Genomic DNA, 22,534 nt, shown 5'->3' on the forward strand with positions numbered 1-22,534 from the left:
AAGTAGTTGTGACAGTTGTTAAAGATCCAGCAGCTACTATGTCTTATCATCTTAAGGAAAACTATGATCACATATTTTAGTTACATTACAAAAATCTTCTCATATTGAAATTATGTTTGTTCTAATATTTAGTTTTAAACTGGTTTCTAACACACAGTTCAATCCCAGATGTCACATGATAAAGAATTAAAGATCGTCTCAGTCTTGATTTTACATACTGTGGTTCTGAGAAGCGCCGGTGGTCGACTCACTGTTAGCACTCATGTTAGAGAAAGTTGAAAAACCCTCGAGAGTACTCCTATGGTACATACAACATAACAAGTTCACTTGGAGAATGCGCAAGAAAACCTGATGAATTGCCCTAAGTGATACCTTTGTGCTGAAGAAAGTGGCACTAATTGATGTCCTTAAGAAAAAGAACATATGACGCATGCCACTCCAGGTGGACCTTTCAGTAAGAAAATGAAACATTTCAATAAAAGCTGCCACATGTGACAATAGTCAGCATATACATAATGTGTCAAATTGTTAGAGGTTTGCTGTTGGTTTTTATTACCGACGTTGAGTTATAGCTGAAATCTTAATCATGACAGCATCGAGGTACATTGAGTGTGATTGTGCCCTCTCTCATCAACGCTGCACTAAAGCTGATTTTATTTGATGGCAATCACATTTCCAACAAGATCTTCTCAATAATAGTTCCTAGTTTAAATGTCATCTCCCCTCTGGACGGGGAGAGCATGCTATCACGGCACAGAACAAGCTGTAGTGTTAGCACATATACAGCTTATTTATTTATGGCCAAAACGTACTTGTACCCTGCCCGGAGAGATTAATTAATTATTTGTGTTTTAATCAATCGAAGGGGAATTCTCTCCTACCTTTTTTTGCTTTGTATAATGTTTTAGTAGATCTCCTGCTCTGTTATGTGTTGTCCATTGATCCACTTGTCTTGTAATCTATGCGTCATAATGGATGTCGATCTTGCTGGCTGCAAAGAAATCTACCTACGGGTACAAATAAATTTGCCTGAACCTGATGCTTCTATTGTGAAACAGCCAAAAACAGGAAATATGGTATTTTCAGCAGTGGTAATTAAAACAACTCGGATGTTTGAAATCCAAGGGAAAACTTTAAACCACACAAATTCACCTGGAAGCTGGAAACCTGGAAAAATGACAAAAAGATAAACGCTTCTGTTTACGAGCAAGACAAATAGCATTTCAGTCTTTTCTTTAACGTCAATACATTTCCCTTCATAAAATAGCAAATTACTGAATATTATAAGCCTTGATTATAATATTCTACGTCATTACATTACACAGCAACACACACACACACACACACACACACGATCCCTTTGAGCACTGCGGGAAAAGTGTTTTATGTTATGGGCGTGCGTTCGTTTGTGTTAAATGATACCAAATACCAGAGCCGGGATGCTGAACAGAACCCAGCATCACAGTCTACTGTTACAGTCTGTTTTAATAATCTATTACACTGTGGACTGTAACCACCATAGGGAGTTTTGCAGTTTTATCAGGAAGCTAAGAGTTTTTCGTCAATACCACGGCTCTTCCAGATGGTCCAGACTGCTTAGACTCTGGTTGCAAATTTGCAATAGGCCAGTCCCCATCACAGGGATATTTTGGCTGTGTCCTGTTCAACAGGAAGACACTGTCCATTTGTATAGATAGGATTTGGTTTTACTTTGGTTGAAAACCAGGTTGTCATTTTTAGCATTGCTGACCTCATTATTTTATATTTTAAGGAGTGGCACAGTTAAGGCACCAAGAATAGGATATCTGACTGTTCAAAGGAACATCCAGAGCACTGTACCACACTTTAAACAAGAAACCAACCTTTACTGCATGGTTATTAGTTCTTTCAGGTGACATTTATTTATGTAATGTAGAAAAGTTTCATGTAGTTTAAATATGATTGGTAATAAATAGGTGAGGGTTGATAGCAATTCATTACAACTAGCACTGAGTGGTGGCTCAGGATCACTTGGATTATTAATGTTAATTAATGAGAGGCTTTCTAAAATAAACTTTTCCTCAATTTGAAGTCGTTGTTATCTTTTTCATTTGTTGCTCAGACCTTAAGCCCTGCGCTGTGTCTTGAAGGACTCCTGCCAAGCTCAGTCTTAAGACCCGTAGTGTAGCTCTGGCCTCTACCCAAATTTGTGGCATGCTAATTGTCCACTTTTCTTCACAGTGTGGTAATAATACGGTTAACTGCCAGCAGTGCCCAGCCATAGCAGGGCATTAATCTGGAATTGGAGGCAGCACTGTGATAGGATTAAACCATCATGTGTGAACAGTCAAAGTTACTGCCAGAGACTAACTGGCAGGAGCAAAGAGCAAGGGGGCATGTGGGAGTTGTGTAACCTCTCCACCCCAGCTGGCCTTTGATAGACTTTTTCAGTTGTTGTAAGTACTAAGTGATAGACAGGACTCTTCAAATGGTGTGTTTCTTCAGTGTTTCTTTTCCCTGCCCCTGTTCACCCGTGCGTAAGCCAGGAGCGTACCAGGAGAGCAAAAGTCATTGATGCAGATTCCTGGAAATTCAAAAGCTTTGGAAAATCAGACACAAAGTAAAACAATGCTATTTCTGCAGTTCCTCCAGATGGCTCATTGAATCTTTTAGTTTCCAAGAATTGTGAGAGCTATCTGCCTAACAAGCTGCCTTGTCATAACTTTTGCATAAATTATGACAGCACATTTGCTTACACTACATTCTTACATGCATATATACTGTATAGTACTCCAACAACTGAGACAGTTTCAGGTGTATTGCATTTTTTTATGCAATATGCAAAGGCGAGATTGGATTTTGAAAATGTCAACATGCAGATAGTGATCAGATGTCAGAACTCCCAAACTTTCTTTTACAAAAACAACTGAATCTGAGGCTTTGTGGGATTAGATGAGGTAAACTGCATTTTTAAAATTGAATATGGCTACTATTTTTCTTGCTCTACTCTTTTTGGTGTGATGTGAAGATTAACCTCCACATAAACATATTTAATGTTTCCAATATTTGAAACATTAATAAAACCTCGGGGTCCAGGCTGTAACTGGACTAGGTCCAGCTGTTTGATTGGTTTTTTTGTGTCAACCTTTAAACAGAGCCAAGAAATTAGGACCCCAATTTCTCTCTCATAAAAAAACAAAAAAAAACAAAAAACTTCCTTGCAGTGTGTTAAAAGTTGTTTACAGGGGGAAAATGAAACCAGAACTTTTCAGAGAACAAAACTCTACTTTGCTTATCTTCAATTTGTTTCCAAGTTGAGGAAATTATTCTTAAAGTGGGAGGAAAAGAGAAAGAAATCCCAAAGTCCCTGATGTCTCTGAGCTCTGGTGCTACAGTGAGGCACTGAGCTCTTTAAATGGTGAAATCTGCAAACTGTTTTCCATGAAAGACTCCAGAATGAGCCGTGATCGCCAGTCACAAAGCCCCACATCAGCATCCAGCAAAGAGCACCCACTTGAATTGTTAATAGGTGGGTGAAACACAACTCAGATTTATACCCCTGTTGAAAGAGGGTAGTCCTGTGGAGACTTTTTGATGTACTAGCCTAATATAATACCAATGCATTCCAATATACAATATAGATGTTATTGCTGCAGTCTCTCTCCTTTCCATCTATCCATCTATTTTTGTCTTTATCTCTCTATCCCCAGCCACCACAGAGGTATCTCTCAGCCTGTGTGAATCCAGCTGAGGTTTCCTTTTGATGTTTTGTGCTATGCATCCTGTGGAGAGGCAAAAACTCTCCTGCACTAAGGAAAACGCAGCACTGCAGCGCACAGTGCAAAACAGACAATATCATAGTCAAGAGATGGAGATGCTGCTAAGGGACATTGCTTTTCCAATTTGATTCCAACATTTCACTGGCCTCGAGGTGCCTCAAGAGTGTCAATGCCAACATCTGACCTAGTGCATAAAGTATAAAGCTGCTGTAAAGCTTTCCACGGATGTCCAGCAACTCCCAAACCCTCTCACTGTTCAAACTTTAAACACGTCTCTGTGAAAATGATACAGGTCACAGCTGTAATAGACAAATGGAGTGCAACCATGGAGCTTGAGCTAACAGAAACCTCTTGCATTTAGACCATTTTTCTACAAAAAAGTTTCAAGAACTGTGAAATTGGAGGAACGTGTTTTATAGGGTTCACACTTCAAATAGCAATTTCTCAGCATTTTAAGAACTGTGAAGATAAAGCAAATCACACCAGTGATGACATTTTTAAAAAAGTAAAGTTTCCCTTGATGTTCTTTTACTATCTTCTTAATCCTCATTCTGATGTTTGAGTTGGATTTAATAAATATATTAAAATAAGTCTTTTTTTTAACTACTTTTTACCAGCCACAGCTCCCCCTCCCCAGGATGTTTAACATTAGTGTCAGAACCGTAATTATTGATCAAGTGCAACCAGTCATGGCCCTCAATGCAGATCACCACATGTCCATTGTTTTAGTTATGGCATCTCCAACCTATCTCCACATGAGAATATGCACAAAGCCTCTCTTCTGATTTATAAGAGATATCACAAATGGGCACTAGATGCTACAACCATTGAAATAACAAAACCTATAGACATTTGGAATCACATGATTTAGTAACCAACACTTACAATCCATACATTACATGACTTCTTATCTTTTATTATCTATTTTTTTATTACTGGTGTGAGAGTGGATTTAGAAGTCAAAAGCCACCTTTGAAGTCTATAAACTGCTCTTAAACCCGCACAGCATTATATACGTTGTAAATGGTCTGACTTGAATCAGATAAAAGTTAATCTGACTTTTAAAAGGGACCAGCATTTTCCAAAGAAAAGATTGTGAGCTTGCATATTTATTTGGTTTAATAAGACATTTCTGTCAATGTGCTGCTACACTATATTCAGTCTGAGTAATGAGTGCTGAGTAATAAAGTCAATCTTTCAAATATTAAAAACCTGGGTTTGCCAAAGCGAGCGTAGTTGTGCATCATAGCCTGAAATAGCTTATTTATTACTATTGACAACATGCATGACCTGAATCTGTCTTCTACATAAAGATTCTAAATTAAGTTTTGCAAACAACGAGGAGTCATTTCTTACCTTCTCTCCTGTTGACTTTAGCAAAGACCGGGCCATGACTGCTGGTTAGCTGGGAGGAACTCCTGAACGATGACGCCGGCAAATTGGTCACCAGTGGGCTGTCACACACATCTGCTAACCAATCACAAAGCAGAAAAATAGGAATTAATACAGAATCACAGATCATGTCTGTGACCTACAGAACAATATTTTACGGCAGGTTGGCTCGCAACAATTTCAGTGAAAAGCAGACTGAAGGAAGTTTGGAAGTTTACTTTTGACTGAAAGGTTAAACTTGAAGCTCTCTCGAGTACCCAGAATAGATAATTGTAGGTCGGGGCAGATAATGGGTCACACAGAGGAACACAGATAAGACAACTTGGTGTCAGAAGGAGAGGAAAGTCAATCGAGACCTTTTCATGCCTTACATGCTTCCATGCTTTAAAATGTCAAGGATAAGAACTGAAACTTTAAGTTTTGTCCAAATTGACTCTGAATTAGTCACCTCTCAACAGTTATGACCTGCATAACAATTTCAATGTATTATAAAAGGGCTTTTTTTTTAGGTTGTTGATCAGCATGATGTATGTTCATATGATGCACCATTCAAAGGGAAAGTATCAGTTAATTAAAACCAGGCTGTTTCTTTGATTGGACCAGAAGTAGGCAGGTTTAAGGCACCCTCATTTTTTGGGTACCTTTTGCTCAGTTGCATATTTCCCCTTTAAGCACAACAACTCAAATGTAAAATAGAAAAAAAAAAAACATAAATTAATAATAATCTCTTTGTCCATCTTGTATTTCTGTATTACTTTTTTTTCTCAACAAAACTCACATATCACACACTGAACAATATGTTTGTCTTTGCAAAGGGCCACTTCTCAGTAGTTGACGTGAAAAATACAGAAGCTAAATTAAACATAATTACTGTTGTTCCATAGCTGACGAAAAAGCAGTTTTGAATTGTCATTTATCCACAGGGAAGCTGTTCCAAAGAACACCTGATTATAAACTCATGTCAAATGTTCATTTCCTCTATGATTACTCCGTAACTGTAATCTAAAATCTCTTTTCAAATGGATGTTGTTTTCCACCACTTAGAACAAAGCCTGTGCAAATTACTCACGATTCATTCAGAGATGCCCCATCCTGTCTACTTACTCTGACAACAAGGCTTCAGCTGAGATTACTTTGTCAACATTACTGAACTTCATTTCAAGCACAGGGAGATTTTCATTATCTAAGAATATAAACCGCAGACTGTGGACAGTTTTGAATAGCCTGTCAGATCCTCCTTTCCTCTCCTCTCTGCCAGGAAAGTTTGTCTAGAATTTCTATTCAGGCTTAGGTTATAATCTGCATTTTCAAACTCAGGAAAAGCTCTTCATGTACAGTAAACGTGTCAAATCTGACTGCATGTTCTCCAAGTCGTCAATTCAATTCGATTCAGTTCAATTCAATTCAAATCCAAACAAAAGTGCTTTCATTGCAAATGTTATCGAAGTAAATCCAACATAAATTTCTAAAAATGTTTAACTCATCAGGATACTAAAAACAAAAACGGTTAAACGTCTTCTACGATTTGCAAGTATGCACAATCTGGATTTATACCGGAATATTCCAAATTATTAATTATACATTTTGAAGGAAAACATTGAATGCGCTAGAAAAGGGCTCTTCCTTTGCTATAGCCCCCCATAGCCTTTTCTTGTAATGTTCCATAATTGAACTATTGACTCACAACATGGCACAGAAAACCTAACCTTCTTCTTCTCCAAATTGAATGGGCTGATGCACATCTCTTCCTCCTGTGTTCCTTCCCCCTGCATTTCCCTATCCAGGTTTTAACTAAAGCAGATTAGCTATTCAAACTGAAAAATCATAGATTTGAAACAAGGACTGCTTGTTTTCAGAAAGACGTATTTAACAGACGGGATCTCATTTTCTGCTAGCCAGCAATCTTTCATTTTTGCTGGAATGTGTATGTTGCTCACTCGGCTTACATGGGCTTTGTTTCAGCTACAGCTGGGATACAAGATAACATTACCTGCATGTAAAAACAAAGGTAAAACATAAGTCTTCAAAATGCTCTTGGTGACTTCATACATGATATGAACTTTGTCTCTGCCTGAGGTATCAATCTCTACCACTCCTGTCCTGTATGAGTGAGCTAAAATGTGACTGCATCAAAGAAAACAGGTGAGCTAGAGCCAAGGCAAAGACGAAACGCTGCATCAGGCAATCTTAAAGACTCACTGCTGACACATATAACTGCCAGATAGCTGTTCCTGCTTTGTCAGCTTCCAGCCTCTCTAGTAAACATTTGTTTGTTTTTTACTCTTGGAATTTCGTCCAATCTGTTGCAGCCATGGTCTCCAGCCCTTTTTTCCACCGACCCTGACCCCACCTGCTTGGACTTTGATTTAAGGCTTCCACACCTTCTGAAACTTCGGCTCAGGTAACTTTTGTTCCACTTCTTAACATTTTCAGATACCTGCCATGTAGTCCATGCCCTCTTACAGGTAAGTCTTGTCATAATTAAACATTCTCTTTTCTTTTTACCACAACTAGTAAAAAAATCTAAAAATGGAATGAATTGCTCTTGGCCGTGGCAAAATTCTGTGCAAGTGGTATTGATAGGTTGCTTGTTCACCGAAAATGCTAACCATTTGGTCCTTAACACAGCAACAAACTTTTCAATCCATTCCTTAAACTTTAGCTCTTGCAAAACCCATTTGAAGCATTTAAAAATCATAAATACTGTATTCACTGCACCATCATTTGTCGACATCTATGGTTTAGCCTGCCAGGCTATCAACAGCTGTGCAGTTTGGCTTACAGTCAATAGCGCCATGACAGGCTCACAGAATTTTTGTTAAACTAAAAATGTTTCTGTTTATTTTTCTTGTAACGGGCTACTGGTTTAATGTTAAAAATACACATTTTAGTAAAATTCAAATTTTTTTAAGATCAATTCTGATTGAAGATGACAACCAGCACAGAGGTTGATTGATAGTAGTACTACTATAAATGCTGCATGCATCCTTCTCCATCGAAGCAGTCCCAAAGCTGACAAAAGAAAGCAGTGGATAACAGCAGAGCACTGACTGAAAAAATACAGTGAATTTGTGTGGAGAGGCGAACTAAGCGCTGTAAAACCTCAGCGGATAATCTGTCATGAGAGCAAGGCCTTGGCCAGGGAAAACTGGATAGAAGAAGCAGAGGTGTTTGAACAGACAGGCCTGGTTTTCCTCGGAGGAGTTATGACATTTAAAAGGTGACAGAAAAAAAGATAGACACACATACAGAAAGCTTAGAGAAAAATTATGGCAAAATGCTGCTGCCACTGACCGGGGCTCTGTCAGACACAGATACATGGCACTAAGGTATTTCAAAAACCAAAGTTTCTTTGTACTGTTTTTCTAAGATTAGGCCAAACCTACAGAACAAGGCAATGAAAACTGCTCAAATCGACAGCAGTAAAGACCTCATTTGCCACCCTCTCCTGTATAATAACCTTAGTTTTAAGCCTGTTTGACACAGGGGTGGGGGCTGTTTTGGACACATATGTTTTAAATCAGGTAAATCTGAACATTTTACTTGTTATTAATTTAGTGTATAAAATATGAAAAAGAAAATTGCCCCAAGACCAAAATGGTTTCCTCACAAGTTTTCCCTCTGTCCATCCACAGTCTAAAACCAAGAAAACTCTTCATTAATTCTTGAAAGACATAAAAGAAAAGCATTTTTTGGTTTAAAAGCTGGAACCAGCCATTTTTAGACAAATTGGATTGAAACGTTTCTTAAACAATTAATAGATTATCGGTTCAGTTCATTTTCTCTGGATTGATCAGTCATTAAGCTCAGCCTCCCCTCACTCCAACTGTACCAACACTGCTAGGGCTGATTTATCCAATAAAGACAAGAGTGTCCTGAAAACACTAAACTTAAAAGAGCAATATGTAAGTGGGACACATATTGGCACTGCAGTCTGAGTTCAAAACAGTGGAGAGAGCAGTCTCCCCCGACCTCTCCTGAATTTAGTTGAGGAACACACCTGTTGCAATGACGTGACCATGGAAGCTTCAGTGTTTAGCCAGCTCTGCATATGTTCTGAAACCTCTCTGTGTTCTAACTTGCTCCATTTTTCAAAATCAATCTCCCACATTTATCCTACATTAACCAAGTTTCTGGCTGTGGAGCTTATTAGAAATTACCAAGGCTTTTTAAGTCAGGTAGCATCATGGCCGTATGGGTGTTCCTTAAAACCACCTATCTTCTCTGGTAAAAACAAAAAGAAACCATTTTGCACCAGCTTCAAAACATAGGAGGAGAACATACTAGCTGCTGTGTTGTTGTCAGAGAAGCCAGTAGATATCTAACATATTGTACCTTTAAGTCAATAATAAAAAAACAAGCATAGTGAATCTTAAGGTATTCACCAGCATTCATAGTTTTCACTGTATGCTAAACACCGGGGGTGTCACAATGACCATGCCTCATTTTCAGCTTTAATAGTGTTAAAGACTTTACCTTGAACAACTAAAGAGGATTAACTAGCTGCAGTGACTTTACCTTGACTTTTTCTTCATGGACTATCAATTGATGAAGGAAAATGACGAAGCAGTTTGTTTTTGTGTTGCTCTTGGGGCATAGGGATACCAGAGGAAGTAACAAGAAAGCAGACTAAAGTTTATAAATGCATTCACTTTTTTTTTTTGCATTACAACCGGCTGCCCAGAGGGACTACAAGAGACAAAAGATGCTGAATACTGATGAGTATCATCCATCACTCCAACAAACACTAAAGGTAAAAGAGTTAGGGGCTTTACACGGTGTCCCAGTCAATCTCAGCCATATGAGGATCAGTGATTTTCTCGCTGTGCCTGTGTCAGAGTAACCACCATGTGAAAATCAACAGTGCCTGTTTCTGACTCTGTGTCTCTCTATAAACTTGTGCATCCTTTTCAAAGAATCACTAGTAGATGGTTATCAATTCTCTAAACACTGTTAAACCCCATGACAGTAAAAAAATTCACAAAATGTCTGACAGAAAAAAAGTTACTTTTCTGACTTAGACATTTCATTAAGATGATCTTTTCTAAAAATATAAATCTAACAGTATTACCTGAGGAAACAAAGACAACCTTAAAGACTTAAATCATTCTGTTTCTGTTTTCTCCCTCATAATGTGTTAAATGAGAACAGTTACTTTCTCATCAATTATTCATTGTCCTGTATCCTCAAGGTTTTTGAGACGTGACAGACAAAATCAAAATCAAAGGAGTTGAAACAACTCCCATTTGATCTGGTCTCTTGTGTCACAGAATTATTCAGGGTTAAGGACCAGAAAGTAGACACAATGCTGTAAGTCAAAACCGTCTTCAGCTATTCAAACGAGATAAAATCTTCAGCTGTTGGAGAGTAAAATATCTCTATTAAAACTGTTTATTCAGAGCATCAATAAAAAAAAAAAACAGGTGTATTTCATCTTACTCTTTGTCTTGAAGCAAGTGTGCCTGAAGATGGCCTTCCTCCCATAGCTCTACATTTTTCATCTTCCAGTGCACTTGACTTTCACCTGAAGTCTACACGCTGTTGCGTGAGATACTAGGTAACAAGGAATAATTTGCATGAAATTCAGGCACTTAACACCAGGGGAGTCCTGGTTTGTGGAGTGATGCCAGGCTCCATGAATTCAGGTATGAATGGAAGCAAACTGTAACCGTGTTGGCACATCAGCATGAGTTTAGTGAGTGTTTGTGCATTTTATGTTGTATATTAAAATCCTGTTGTCATGGAGTTTTTGTTTATTATATTGGCACTTTAAATAAAGGGTCACCTGATCCTAATTGATAATGCATTGGACATGTGTTTTATTGCTTCCCAAAGAACACTTCAGCAACTTATTTAATGTAGATAGGTGATTGGAAAATACATCACTAAACCTCTAAAAAAGTTTTCAAGGAGGCGTTCACACACCCAACTATGACGTAAGGTTGTATGACATAAAACTGTGACATAGAAAAGAAAAAATCCTGCACAAAATCTTGCTAAGAAAAAACAAATCAAAAATGTTTCTGTCCCTCCAAACCTTTGTAAAGAGCATACTTTAAAAAGGTTTAGAGGGACCGACACGTTGTGTTCTAATAAATTGGTGATGCTTATCAAGAGTAATGGGCAGGATTTTTTTTATTTTGAAAGGGACCTCTAAAAGATTAATGTAATGTCTTTACAATGAGTATCACAACATAGACAAGCAATGTGGTTTTGGTTCAAGTGAAAGCTGATAAATTAATGTAATTAAATTTAAAAAAGAAAGACCAAATCATTGACAACTTGTACTACAAGTCAACTTTGACTTTTTTCATCTTAAGGTAACTCTTCCTTTTGTTGAGTCATCTGTTACAATTACTGCATTGTGACTGTGTAACAGTCTGCCTGTTTAAGCACTTCAGCTGAGACTGTGAATCCTCTGCCTGCTTCGGCTGCAGGCTGGTGCCTGACAGTCTGACAGATTAACTGAGCTGCTCTGCTGCCGGGCTGACTGCTAACAATGAGAGAATATTTGTTCCTCATTTCCAGCCCTTCATCTGTCCGTTAGTGACAAAGCAGGCAGGACGGTAATACTGCTGACACTCACCATCAAAGACCTCCCTGGTTTAAAAATGACATACGTTTATAGTGTAGTAGATAAAACAGTCTCTGCAATATAACTCTTTAATTTGTCTCTGTGAAATGGTATGAAAACAATGTAATTTTTAAGCTCTAAATACAGTACATTAATTTGAGGCTCCACAGGAGACAGGAGTTATCAGCAGAATTAAAAGATCAAAAGCAAAAAGGCAATGCAACAAAGCAGCAATTAAAAACATTTATCTGGAGTCTGTGAGGTTTTTCCCTCATCACATTAGCACCCATGCTGGGTGCTGAGACAGGCAGCAAAAAAAATGAACGCAAACACAATAGTAATGAGTAGGATGAGTCAAAATTAGTCACAATAAAACGTATCAGTCTTATGCAGATTGGGGAGAATTGCTGCAAGTTACATCACTTCCACTAATAGACCTGGGAGGTGGTAGGGGGTGCAGTATGTGATGAGCATTTCATTAATGGATCATATTTGCATTTCAAAATAGGAACAAGAAATCCAATGCAGAGTTGTGTTTGCAGCTCGCACAAGGAATTTCTTTAATGATCACATTTTCATGCTCTCTTGTGCAACAAATGTTGAACTACACAAAGTTTGTAGGACAGTCTGGGTAAAGCCAAGCAAATCCTCATAATTGTGCAAAACGTATTTATTTTACATGCAACATGATAAAGAATGTGTTTGTTTTTATTTAATTATCATGTATCTGTGCTTTCCAAGGTAGGTCAAATTAATTGAAAAACAATTAATTCCTTTAATAATCTGGCACATGTCAAATATGGTTATGGCATTTCAAGACTTATTTTAGGCTTGGTGAAAGGGCACATTGTGGTTCAAAGAAGAAAAGTTATTGATTTATAGCTCTCATATCGGATGATGTGTCACTCAAGTTTTCTCAAGTAATATTTCACAACTGAATCCACTCATGTCCCAAGGCCTCCAGATAAACCTTCAAGTCGACAATAAAAGTCTTTACAGATGAAACGTTTTGGTAAAATGAAGAGATTATGGTTACTTTTAAAACCATGGTCATGTTTTTTATTCTTTTACAATGTCTCTATTTATAGTTAGATACTTGGGCTTAAATTAAATGAACTTTCTAAACCCTTGTGATTACCCAGGTGGTTTCCCAGAGAAGATATGCAATCAAAAGAAAAAGGCGTGATAACACAACTACAGAAAAGAGCCAGTGTGTTACATGGATGATGTCTGGTAGAGGGAAAAAGTTCTGTCTCATATAAAAAGGCTTTTTCATAGAGAGATGGAGGTCAGAGCAGAATCAGTCCATGAATGGTTCTGAATAAGTGTTCTGATTGTTATAATTACTACTTATTTCAAGAGGCACTTACATGGCGCTATTCTGAAGCCTCCACTCTCCTCCAACAGCACACCTCCAAGCCCTCTCCCATCGCGTTTGCATGACAGTTATGAATTATAATGCACCATAACTCTTCACTCGAGCTGCAATTGTCTGTTGCCTGCATTGTTGTGTTAATAGGCTAAAGTTAGCACACTTTGCTAACTTGTAGCTATATATTGCACATAAAATGTAACAGAATGACCATGATCTAAACACACTGAGGTGACATCCAAATAAGCAGTGAGTAGGATATGTTATTCCTCCTTTCTCTAGTCTTTGACTAAAACAGCTTTATAGTGAATTCCATCCTGTCCGTGTAAGCACAGCTCTAACAACAAAACATGTACAGCCTGCGGGACTCAAGCTTCTCACTCATACTAGACAGTCATGACTTAGAGATTTATATGGGATATATATCTTTGTAAAAGCCGCACATTCTTTAATGGCATGCTGTTGTGACTGGTAGAAAAGGGGCATGATGTGAAATCATTGACAGATCATTGTGATTATATGTAACTCTTGTCTCAGGATTATGCTATGGTAATTAAGAAGAACCCAGTCATTTGTGGACAAGTGAATTAGTGTGGAATCAATTGTGATGTAGATGGTTGACATTTCCCAGAGTGTATTAAATTAAAAAAAAAAAACAGTGTATGAAAAATAATCATGGTTTTGTTCCACCATAAACTGAATTAAAAAAAATCAGTGACCTTATGCAGAAAATTGGCATCTGAAGGGTTAATTGTAAAACTGTATAAAAGCTTATATAAGATATAAGAACTTTCTTGCAGTTTTTGTGTGCTAACAGTGCCAGAGGAACGTCCTGATACTGAAGCATCACGGCTAAAAAGGCTCTTAGTGTGACTTGCTTGAACAGCTCCCATTACAATGACTAAGTTATAGAAGAAACCTGAGCCTTCAATGAAGAGCATATACTTTTTTACTACAACTGCATTCGATTTTCAACATGTGCAAATCTGTGCATTATCAGGGTGTAACAGTGACCCCCCACTGGTAGGAACCGTAGATTGTGATTCAGAACTTAAAAAAAAAAAAAATGTTTTGCTGTGCCACCGTAGCTGCAGCTGTGTGAAGGTGAGGTGAGGAGTTAGCCAAAAGAGTCTGACATCACATACACAGACACACACGGATGGAAAAAAAGAAAACCCAGTGATGGGTGAAATGAGAGAAGGAGTTGAGAGTGTCACTGCCTGGCTTAAAGATGGAGGGCAACCACATCGAATGTCCCAACAGTGCACTGAACCAAACTCATCCACTCCTCTTCTTTTGTTGTTCACTCCTCGTTGCTTCTTCTACCAACTCCTGCTGCACAACTTCCTCTTTTTTTATCTTTTTATACTTCCTCTTTCCCATCACACTAACATGAATAAATTCCATGATTTAAATTATCTTATTATAAAAAGGTGGTTTCCTTAAAAACAAAACATGTTTGGGGCCATATATTGTATTAAACTTTGAGGGATCACAGTGATGCCCTTCAGTTAACAAAATATGTGTGGGATGTAAAAACAAAAGTTGTAAAATCCTATGCACGATGTTTAAATGAAATCCTCTAAAAGCACTAAGGGCCTAAGTGCTTTCAGATTTACATCAAGTTGTTTATTGTATTGACAAACTCATACTAGACTCCTGCCATGTTTAGAAGAAGTGACTCTGTCTACAACTGCGATAACCCAAGTCGATATGATCGGCAAGTTTAAAAGCTGCCGTTATCATTTCTTTATATTAAGAGTGTGTATGTCCCTCTCTAAGCTAATCAGACCATTTGAGAATGATTTAAACTCCAGATTCATGTCTTTTTGGAACACAGTTTATACTTTTAAATTTTGGCCATCTAGGTTGTTTGTAGCCAGAAGCGCTCATATCGGTAACATATTGCAAAGGGGCTTTTGAAAGATTTAGACTGTGGTAATAACTTTTAGAATCTTTTCACAAGCAAACTTTTGGTTTTGGTCTTGTCATAAAAAATAGTTCACATTCACTACCTTCTTTGCACCATACAGCAGACAGTTAGCAACCAGCAAGAACAACAGTAAAGATTTTAGCAGCTTAAAAGCAAGCCCAATTTTCAGTTACCAACTTTATATTTGTGTATTTTCAGTTCTATACTTAACTGTATTTCACATATTTAGAATTCCCCTTGGGATCTATCTATCAAATTTAAGTGGCCTACTACTGTATCTGCCACTTTTTTTGCAGGTTATTATTTTACACACAAGCACATAAAATAGTTAAAAAGATAGATGAAATGTAGCGCATCCCCAGCAGCTAAAAGTAAAAGATGTCTTCTGCATAAATGCATCTGAGTGTATGTTTAATATAAATAGTATAAGACTAGGCAAGCCCAAGGAAATGCTTTTCATGGCTTTACAAGATTAGATATTAAAACCACTATTTTTACCTATTGAAGGGGTCTGAGTATGTGTTCTCGTAGGTCTCACACCACAGGAAACATTATCTATCCACGGAAGTATCTGTTTTACAATTCTTGCTACAGAGAGAGTGTCATGTGAGTTTGAGTAAAGCTTTTTATGGATTTGAGATCAACTGTCACTGAATTTTTGAGTCAATAAAGTAGTGACAGATTGACACGAAGAAGTGATGAGTTCATATATGATAGCTGATGCCCACAAAGTTTCCACTTTCCTGCTGAATCGGGGAGTGACAGTGAGTGGTGACCTCAGCACAATGTGGCCGATTCCTGGACCGATAACAACTCATCTGATATAATGACGGGGCCGTTTGATGAATGAGTCTGTTTTTAGGGAGGCAGACACACACTGGGGAGTTGGCCTTCGCCAAACACAAAATCCCACAGGTCACAAAGGCAGATGGATGGACTGCAGTTCTTTGTCACTTTTATCGCTCAACTACTCGTCCCTGGATTAATAAATCTGGATTCATGAGTGGCAGCTCCGGGCTCACACTGCTTACCTCTGCTGCTGTAACCTTGACTTAATCAGACCCTCTTTATGACTCTACTTGTGCTAAACACATTTTCATAAGCGACGGTGAAGAAAAAGTAAGGGCCATTTATCCTGCACTTGTTTGCTTTTTCGTCATAGTGGGTAAGACTGTCATGGAGCAAAAAGGGCGGCAAGGTTTGCAGAGACACTTTCACACTAAATTGATTTTTTTTTTCAGATGCTTATGTTATCTTGCTGCAAACCAGCAGCTCATTGAAAACTAATAAATTGTGATGAGGCCTGGCTGTTCGCGTATGAAACAGGGGAGCGAGAGGCCCACATTTAAATCAACTCCTCTCCCACTATATGTCCCACCAACTTATTTTCTGTCTGGCTGTGGACTGGGGTTGATGAATTTCCAGCAGTCTGGGAAAATAACAGCACCTTAATGTTCCCCGCTCAGCCTCAGCTAGTTAAATAAGCAAACGCATCTACCTCAACCAACAGTCTCAGCCAGCACAGAGATGAAAAGCTCCTGAAGTTACTCTACCGCTTCCTCTGGTGCAGTGATCAAAACAGAGACAAAATTGAGTTTCCTGTTTGGGAGAATAAAAGGGAAAATAAATGTGTAACCTCTGTGCAGCTTTCGCTAAAGTGGCATGGATGGAAAATGCAAAATGAAAGGGAGGAGGAGTGCTTGTTGATGTGCACAACAAATTGAAGTAAAAGTTGAAGAGAGGACGACGGTAATAAAAGTTTCCCTGAGATGTGGCTTTATAGATAATGATGAAACAATGATGCAACGTAGTCTGCATCGAAGGCATGGATGTAGCCCCTGAGAAAACACTCATATCTATGTGGAACACAGTTTATAACCTTACATTATGGCTCATATTGAAACTACAGAGTGGGAACATATTTTGACAGATATATTTATCTATCATTTATCCTAAATGAAAGTTTTATCTACAAAATTAATATGATGCTGCTGTGTTTTCCTCATGGTGGTTGTTGCTTGTCAGCAACTAAGCATATATACTGTGCTTACACAAGTCCACTAAATAAATATAATAATAATGCTTTTAAATATCTGAGTACAGCTGACTGTAATGTGGAACAGCATGTAACGCTTTTCTACAACATATCACCAAAAATGATATCTACTCTAGTAATCAATAGTGAAAAGACGTTAAGGTAGCCTTACCCAGTCCCTGCCCAGCCAAGCATGGGGAGTGTTAAATAGCTGGATTTGATTAGTCAAGATTTAGCACTGGTATTTTAGGTCTTGCTGCTCTACAGGATTGCTGCCAAAAAAGTTCTGTTGTGTTCCTAAATAGAGTGACAATAAAGCACCTATCTATCTCAATTGTATTCAAATATAGAATATAACTTAACAAAGGTAAAGAGTCTATATCATCACAGTTATTTAGTGTGGGTAAGGTGTACAAGTCGGTGTGTCCAGGCTCATCTGGCCATCCTTTGGCCAAAAGAAAGTAAAAATATATATATATATTTTACAAATTATAAACATGGCATTTTCACAAATTAGAAAAATAAAAATGAACAAACCAGCATCAGAAATACAAGTAAAAAGACGAAAGACAAACCTTGGTTATATCATCTGAAAAAATGTTTACTGGGGATAAAATTAAGTGAAAAGTTCTTCCCATCTGGTTTCAAACACTCAGACTTCAACTTGCTAGTACAGTTGCCCTCTGCTGGCTGAGGCAATCACTTTCAGACAAACACTTCCCCTTTAAAATACAATACATTTATTTCACTCTTTATACAGTCAAAGTTGAAGAATACTGATTCTGATTCAAGCTATTTAAGTGAAAGAAAGAGCCTCAAATTTGAGATAACAAATTGCTAACAATTGCTGAAAAAGTTAGAGAGCTATTGTAAGTTTAGGCTTCCTCAATTAGGATCTTCATACGTGAAAAACCAGAAGTTATGCTTTAAAATAACTCATTTACACTAGATGGTGTGTGCCAAAACTCAAACTAATATATGAGTGTAGGTTGTGAGAGGTAAATCTCAAAAGGCCTTAAAGAGGGGAGAGCTGTAAAGCTGGTTTAAAGGTTGCACTTATTTATTCACATCAAACTTATGCAAATAGCTGTTAACACTGAAAGAGAGCTTGTGGAAAATATACAGTCTTTCTACTCCACATACCTGGCCAATGCCTGTACAAAGGTGGACATTAATGTTTGATTTTCCCTTAGCATTGTTTCAGAGGCTGTCCTCTGTTCCACCAGCTTGTAAACCTGCACATGTAAGTCAGAGTGAGGGACATACAGTGCAGTACAGACAGACAGACAGACAGACAGACAGACAGACAGACAGACAGACAGACAGACAGACAGACAGACAGACAGACAGACAGACAGACAGACAGACAGACAGAACTGAAGATGATGAATGTGACAATGACAGAAACCTCCTGTCATCCATGTCAGAATAACCGGGTGACTGATGGGAGAGTCATCGACTGAGCTGAAGCCAATTCATTGCTTGGGAAGCATAATGTGGACAGAAGACAAGGCATGAAGATGATGATGTAAACCGCACGCTGCAGTGAAAACATATGAGACACAGCTACATCATATAGCGACATCGGATCATAATTCTGATTGTTAGTCATTAATGCTATAATTAGCCATATTTCTACTACTACAGTTGTAAAATTAAAGTTCCTAAATCTGGGTAATAGGTGAATTGTGCCCACAGGCTAACTTACATCTGTCATTGTTGATTTAAAGTTTACATTTATTCACTGGACTATCTGAATATATATCAAAATCCTGTGTTGAATTTAATTTAGCCTTCTGCAAGTTGCCAGTGTTGACCCAAACCAACATGATATGCCCTGTATCGCAATCAAGGCATTTTACTACATCCTTACTGATTCTGTTGTTGATCTGCCTTCAGGGATGTAGCGAATAAGCCTTATCTTACATATCATATCAGACCAAGGGATTCATTAAATGGGGGAGGATGGGGCATCGGATTTTACTGAAGCATTACTTGAACAACGCAGCAACTGGAACGATTCATTAAAACCTCCTGAGAGAGAAATAACTGCTCATATGCACTCAGGGACCCAACAACAGCAGGGAACAGATTGATCTACTCCACACACTTGTTGCAGATTAAATTCTCTCACAAAGTTTTTTTTTTCAGTGACAGCAACTTTTTCAGTGACTTCACTTCTAAAATCATCCTTTTACCAAAGAGCACTCTCGGATCTTTTCTGAAGCATCAACTTAGCATCAGACTTGCACAGCAGCATCCTCCTGCGCATCTCCCTCACATCTCCACCGACGGACCAGTCTTTCCACTCTCTCTCTCTCTCCCTCGCTCTCTCTTGTGAGGAAACATCAAACACTGGAAAAAGCTAAAATAAGAAGCCAACTTGTGGGATTTTGCTGTCTCCTAAAACATGACAGCCGTAAATCCCCCAAGGATTCTGCACTCCCTTTCAAAAACAAAGCCCCCCGCGGTGGTCTGATCAGAACCAGCCAACTGTTTAATTCACCAAGTTCTCAGAATAAATGCCATGATGTGCAGGACTTTTTTACTTTCTAATTGAGAAACAGGTCACAGCCTGGATCTATGCTGCTGCTTTGTGTCCCTCTTTCATCCTGATTCATGATGATTTGACTTTTTTTTCTTAGGGACATACTATTAACGTAAACAATGAGTGAATTTAACATTAGCTTAACTGTTCTTAATTTAACTTCAGCTGATTTTCAAGCACAATACCACCTCCAATGGGAGAATTTGGTAGAACAGCTCGCTTGCAAAGCATTATAGGACTTAGTTAATAATTTTTAATTTTTTTCTTACACCAGAAAAACAGTCATTAATTTAAGAAAAGAGTATTATGGAACAAGTCTATATTAACAAAGAAAAGGGTTTAGAGTCTGATTTTCATGATTAATTCGTAAAAATATAACAAGTGATTAAATTGTTATGGATAGGCTACTTGAAAGTTTTTAGGAGTGAAATGAACACCCCTCGTGTTAGAGGAATTCATAACTTATTTGAAATAAAAAATAAAGGTTTTTTTTGTCCTAATAAGCTGTTTTATCGTTTCTAAGAAAGCGAATACTTAGAAAAGCCACAGTTGACACCAACCAGCCAACAGCCTTCAGAGTGGCCCACAGTTTTACAATCTTAGTCTGTAAGGGTCTAAGTCTTAAAGCAACAAAATACCATGGAGGTCCATTTCAATGAAACACCACTCTCAACAGCCCTCCTTGCCTTTCCAAAAAGCGCACGAGCCGCTCACCTTCTGCACCTGTCCCACAGGAACCGAGCAGCAGCGCGCCGATCAGCGCGCTAATCCCCGCGGCTCTCTCACTCCCCATAGGCATGATGAAGCGACGAGATGCTGCAGAATATAATCCAGCCTGTCGGAGGGCAGACAGTCCGTCCTTCTCCTTCCTCCTCCTTCTCCTCTTGATCGCTGCTATCCACTGCTCTCCTCCTCCTGCTCCGCTCCGGTGCGCTGCGCTGCAGTGTATATAAACTCCCTCTGTGTATAGGGGCAGTCCGGCTGCTAATGGGAAGGATGCTTTCACACCGCCTGCCCTCCGCCAATTGATGGAAGGAGAAGAGAAGGGAGACTCTTGCGGGTCCGAGACGAAGGAAACACCATCCGGAGATCGTGGAGGAGCTCAGAGTTCCTAAAGAGAGTCCCAGGTTTGGTTTCAGCGCAGACACAGAGCTGCTGTTTGCATTTCAAACTCTCAATTCAGCAGTAAAGAAGCACTCAAATCAAAGTCTCACTTTTCTTTGCATTTGACCTGGGCTGCAGAGGACAAACTCAGGGGCACATCCAGAAACAATGGGCCCCCAGGCACACACATACAGGGCCCCCACCCTCCTAAAAATGTATGACTGGAACAAGTCTTTCACTATGTAGCCTGTCTCTTGATCAGAATATCTTCCTCTTGGACATTTTTCTGTCCCATCAATATGTCCTAAATAGTCATTGGAGAATATTGTTCGTATTTCCCGCTCTCTGTTGTTTTGTGTGTCTTTGTGGTTGTTTAAAATACTTTTATTTCTGTTAAAAATGTGAGTCTGTTTGTGTTCCATCTCTCTTTGTTTCTTTGTGTGCGTTGTCATTTAGCATCTCCTTGTAGTTGTTTTTTATGTCTCTATACTTTTTGAGCACATTTGTCATTTTCCTTGTTGTTTTAGGTCTAGATGTTTGTCATTTAGTTGAAAGTTTGGGTCTCTGGTGTTATGTCATCTTTCCCTGCAGTTGTTTTGTAACCATTCGCAGTTATTTTGTCTTTTTTGCTGATGTTTTTCTGTCTCTTTGCAGTCTTTTGAAGTCTCATATTTGTCATGTTGTGTCATGATTCTTTGAGAGACATTGTAGCGGTGAAACCCAGGGATCTCTTGACCCCTTGTGCCTGTGTTTGTGCCTGGTGCCCCCCTTTGGTAATAATGCTTGTGATGTGTTTTTCACTATTGCACCTCTTTTATGTGAGCGATGGGAGCCGACTCCTGTTTGAGAGCGCTTTTCATTTTCTTGTTTTTTCATTATTTAATGCAAAACAGAATGAAGGTATGGTCTTTTGTCCACATGTCTCGGGCAAACCATGCACTGACTGAATGATGCGTCAATGTGTGCATGTGCTACCAATACTGATGTAGAAATAAAAGTCTTCGAGTTGGTACTTTAATAAAGAAGGACTTAATTTAAGAGGGTCATGTATGTTCGAAACATGTATCACGAGAGCCAATGTAAAATAAAGATTTGTTTCAGTTTTGGGATCAAACTATGGAACAGCCTAAAGTGATAAGTTTAAAATGTGTAGTTCTCTGTGGAGACTCAAAAAACTTCCAAATGTAAAGTAATTAATTAATGATAACAGCACAAAGCAATTAAGAAACGCTCTCAAGTAAATCAGCCTTTTGTTATTTTCTTGCTGTATTACTGATGTTCCGGGTTATATGAGGGATTATATGCTTAAAGGTTTAAAACTATTCTTTTTTTTTGTTATTTGATGATTTGAATTGTATTGTGTGAAATGGACCAGTGTAAACATGTTAAGTGCTGGGATTTAGTATATGTAAGAGGATTGTGAACACATTTTTTTATTTCTTATTTTACTGAATGGCCAATCAAAACGTTCATTCACATTTTGTTTTAACAGAGGTCACAATGGCACCAAAAGTTGTCGTGGAGCTGAATGTGTCGGCGCTGATTTCTAAGCAGAGAGAGATGATCTGGATCACACATTTTAAAAACCTACAATTCCCATCACTAATAAAAGCAGCACATTATTTCTAGACTCTTCAAACTGACATGATCCACATACACAAGTATGCAACACTTTTAAATATGGAGAATACTGGACAACAGTTTTCCTTTAAACTAGTCACACAATGTTGCTTATAACTAATAATAGCTAAAGTCAGATTTAAGGTGAACCCAGAAACTTTCCTCCTCCAGCAGAAGAATGTAAAATCAGCCTTCTAC

General features: G+C 38.4%; 1 protein-coding gene across 3 annotated transcripts in view; it reads right to left on the reverse strand.

The window, feature by feature from the left end:
* Positions 1 to 20,753, reverse strand: part of LOC306827720 (contactin-associated protein-like 4) — a 97,390-nt gene extending 76,637 nt beyond the window's left edge. For 2 of the 3 annotated variants that reach the window (XM_079349727.1, XM_079349726.1), the window contains exons 1-2: positions 20,327 to 20,753; positions 5,115 to 5,228 (exon numbers count right to left, since the gene is read on the reverse strand). In XM_079349727.1, coding sequence (XP_079205853.1) covers positions 5,115 to 5,228; positions 20,327 to 20,411 — 199 coding nt within the window. In that variant the 5' untranslated portion in view covers positions 20,412 to 20,753. The remainder of the gene's footprint in view (positions 1 to 5,114; positions 5,229 to 20,326) is intronic. The other variant, XM_079349728.1, reaches the window with a different exon arrangement.
* Positions 20,754 to 22,534: the final 1,781 nt, after the last annotated feature.

Source organism: Symphodus melops (assembly GCF_947650265.1).
Source record: "Symphodus melops genome assembly, chromosome: 8".
Taxonomy (NCBI): Eukaryota; Metazoa; Chordata; class Actinopteri; order Labriformes; family Labridae; genus Symphodus; species Symphodus melops.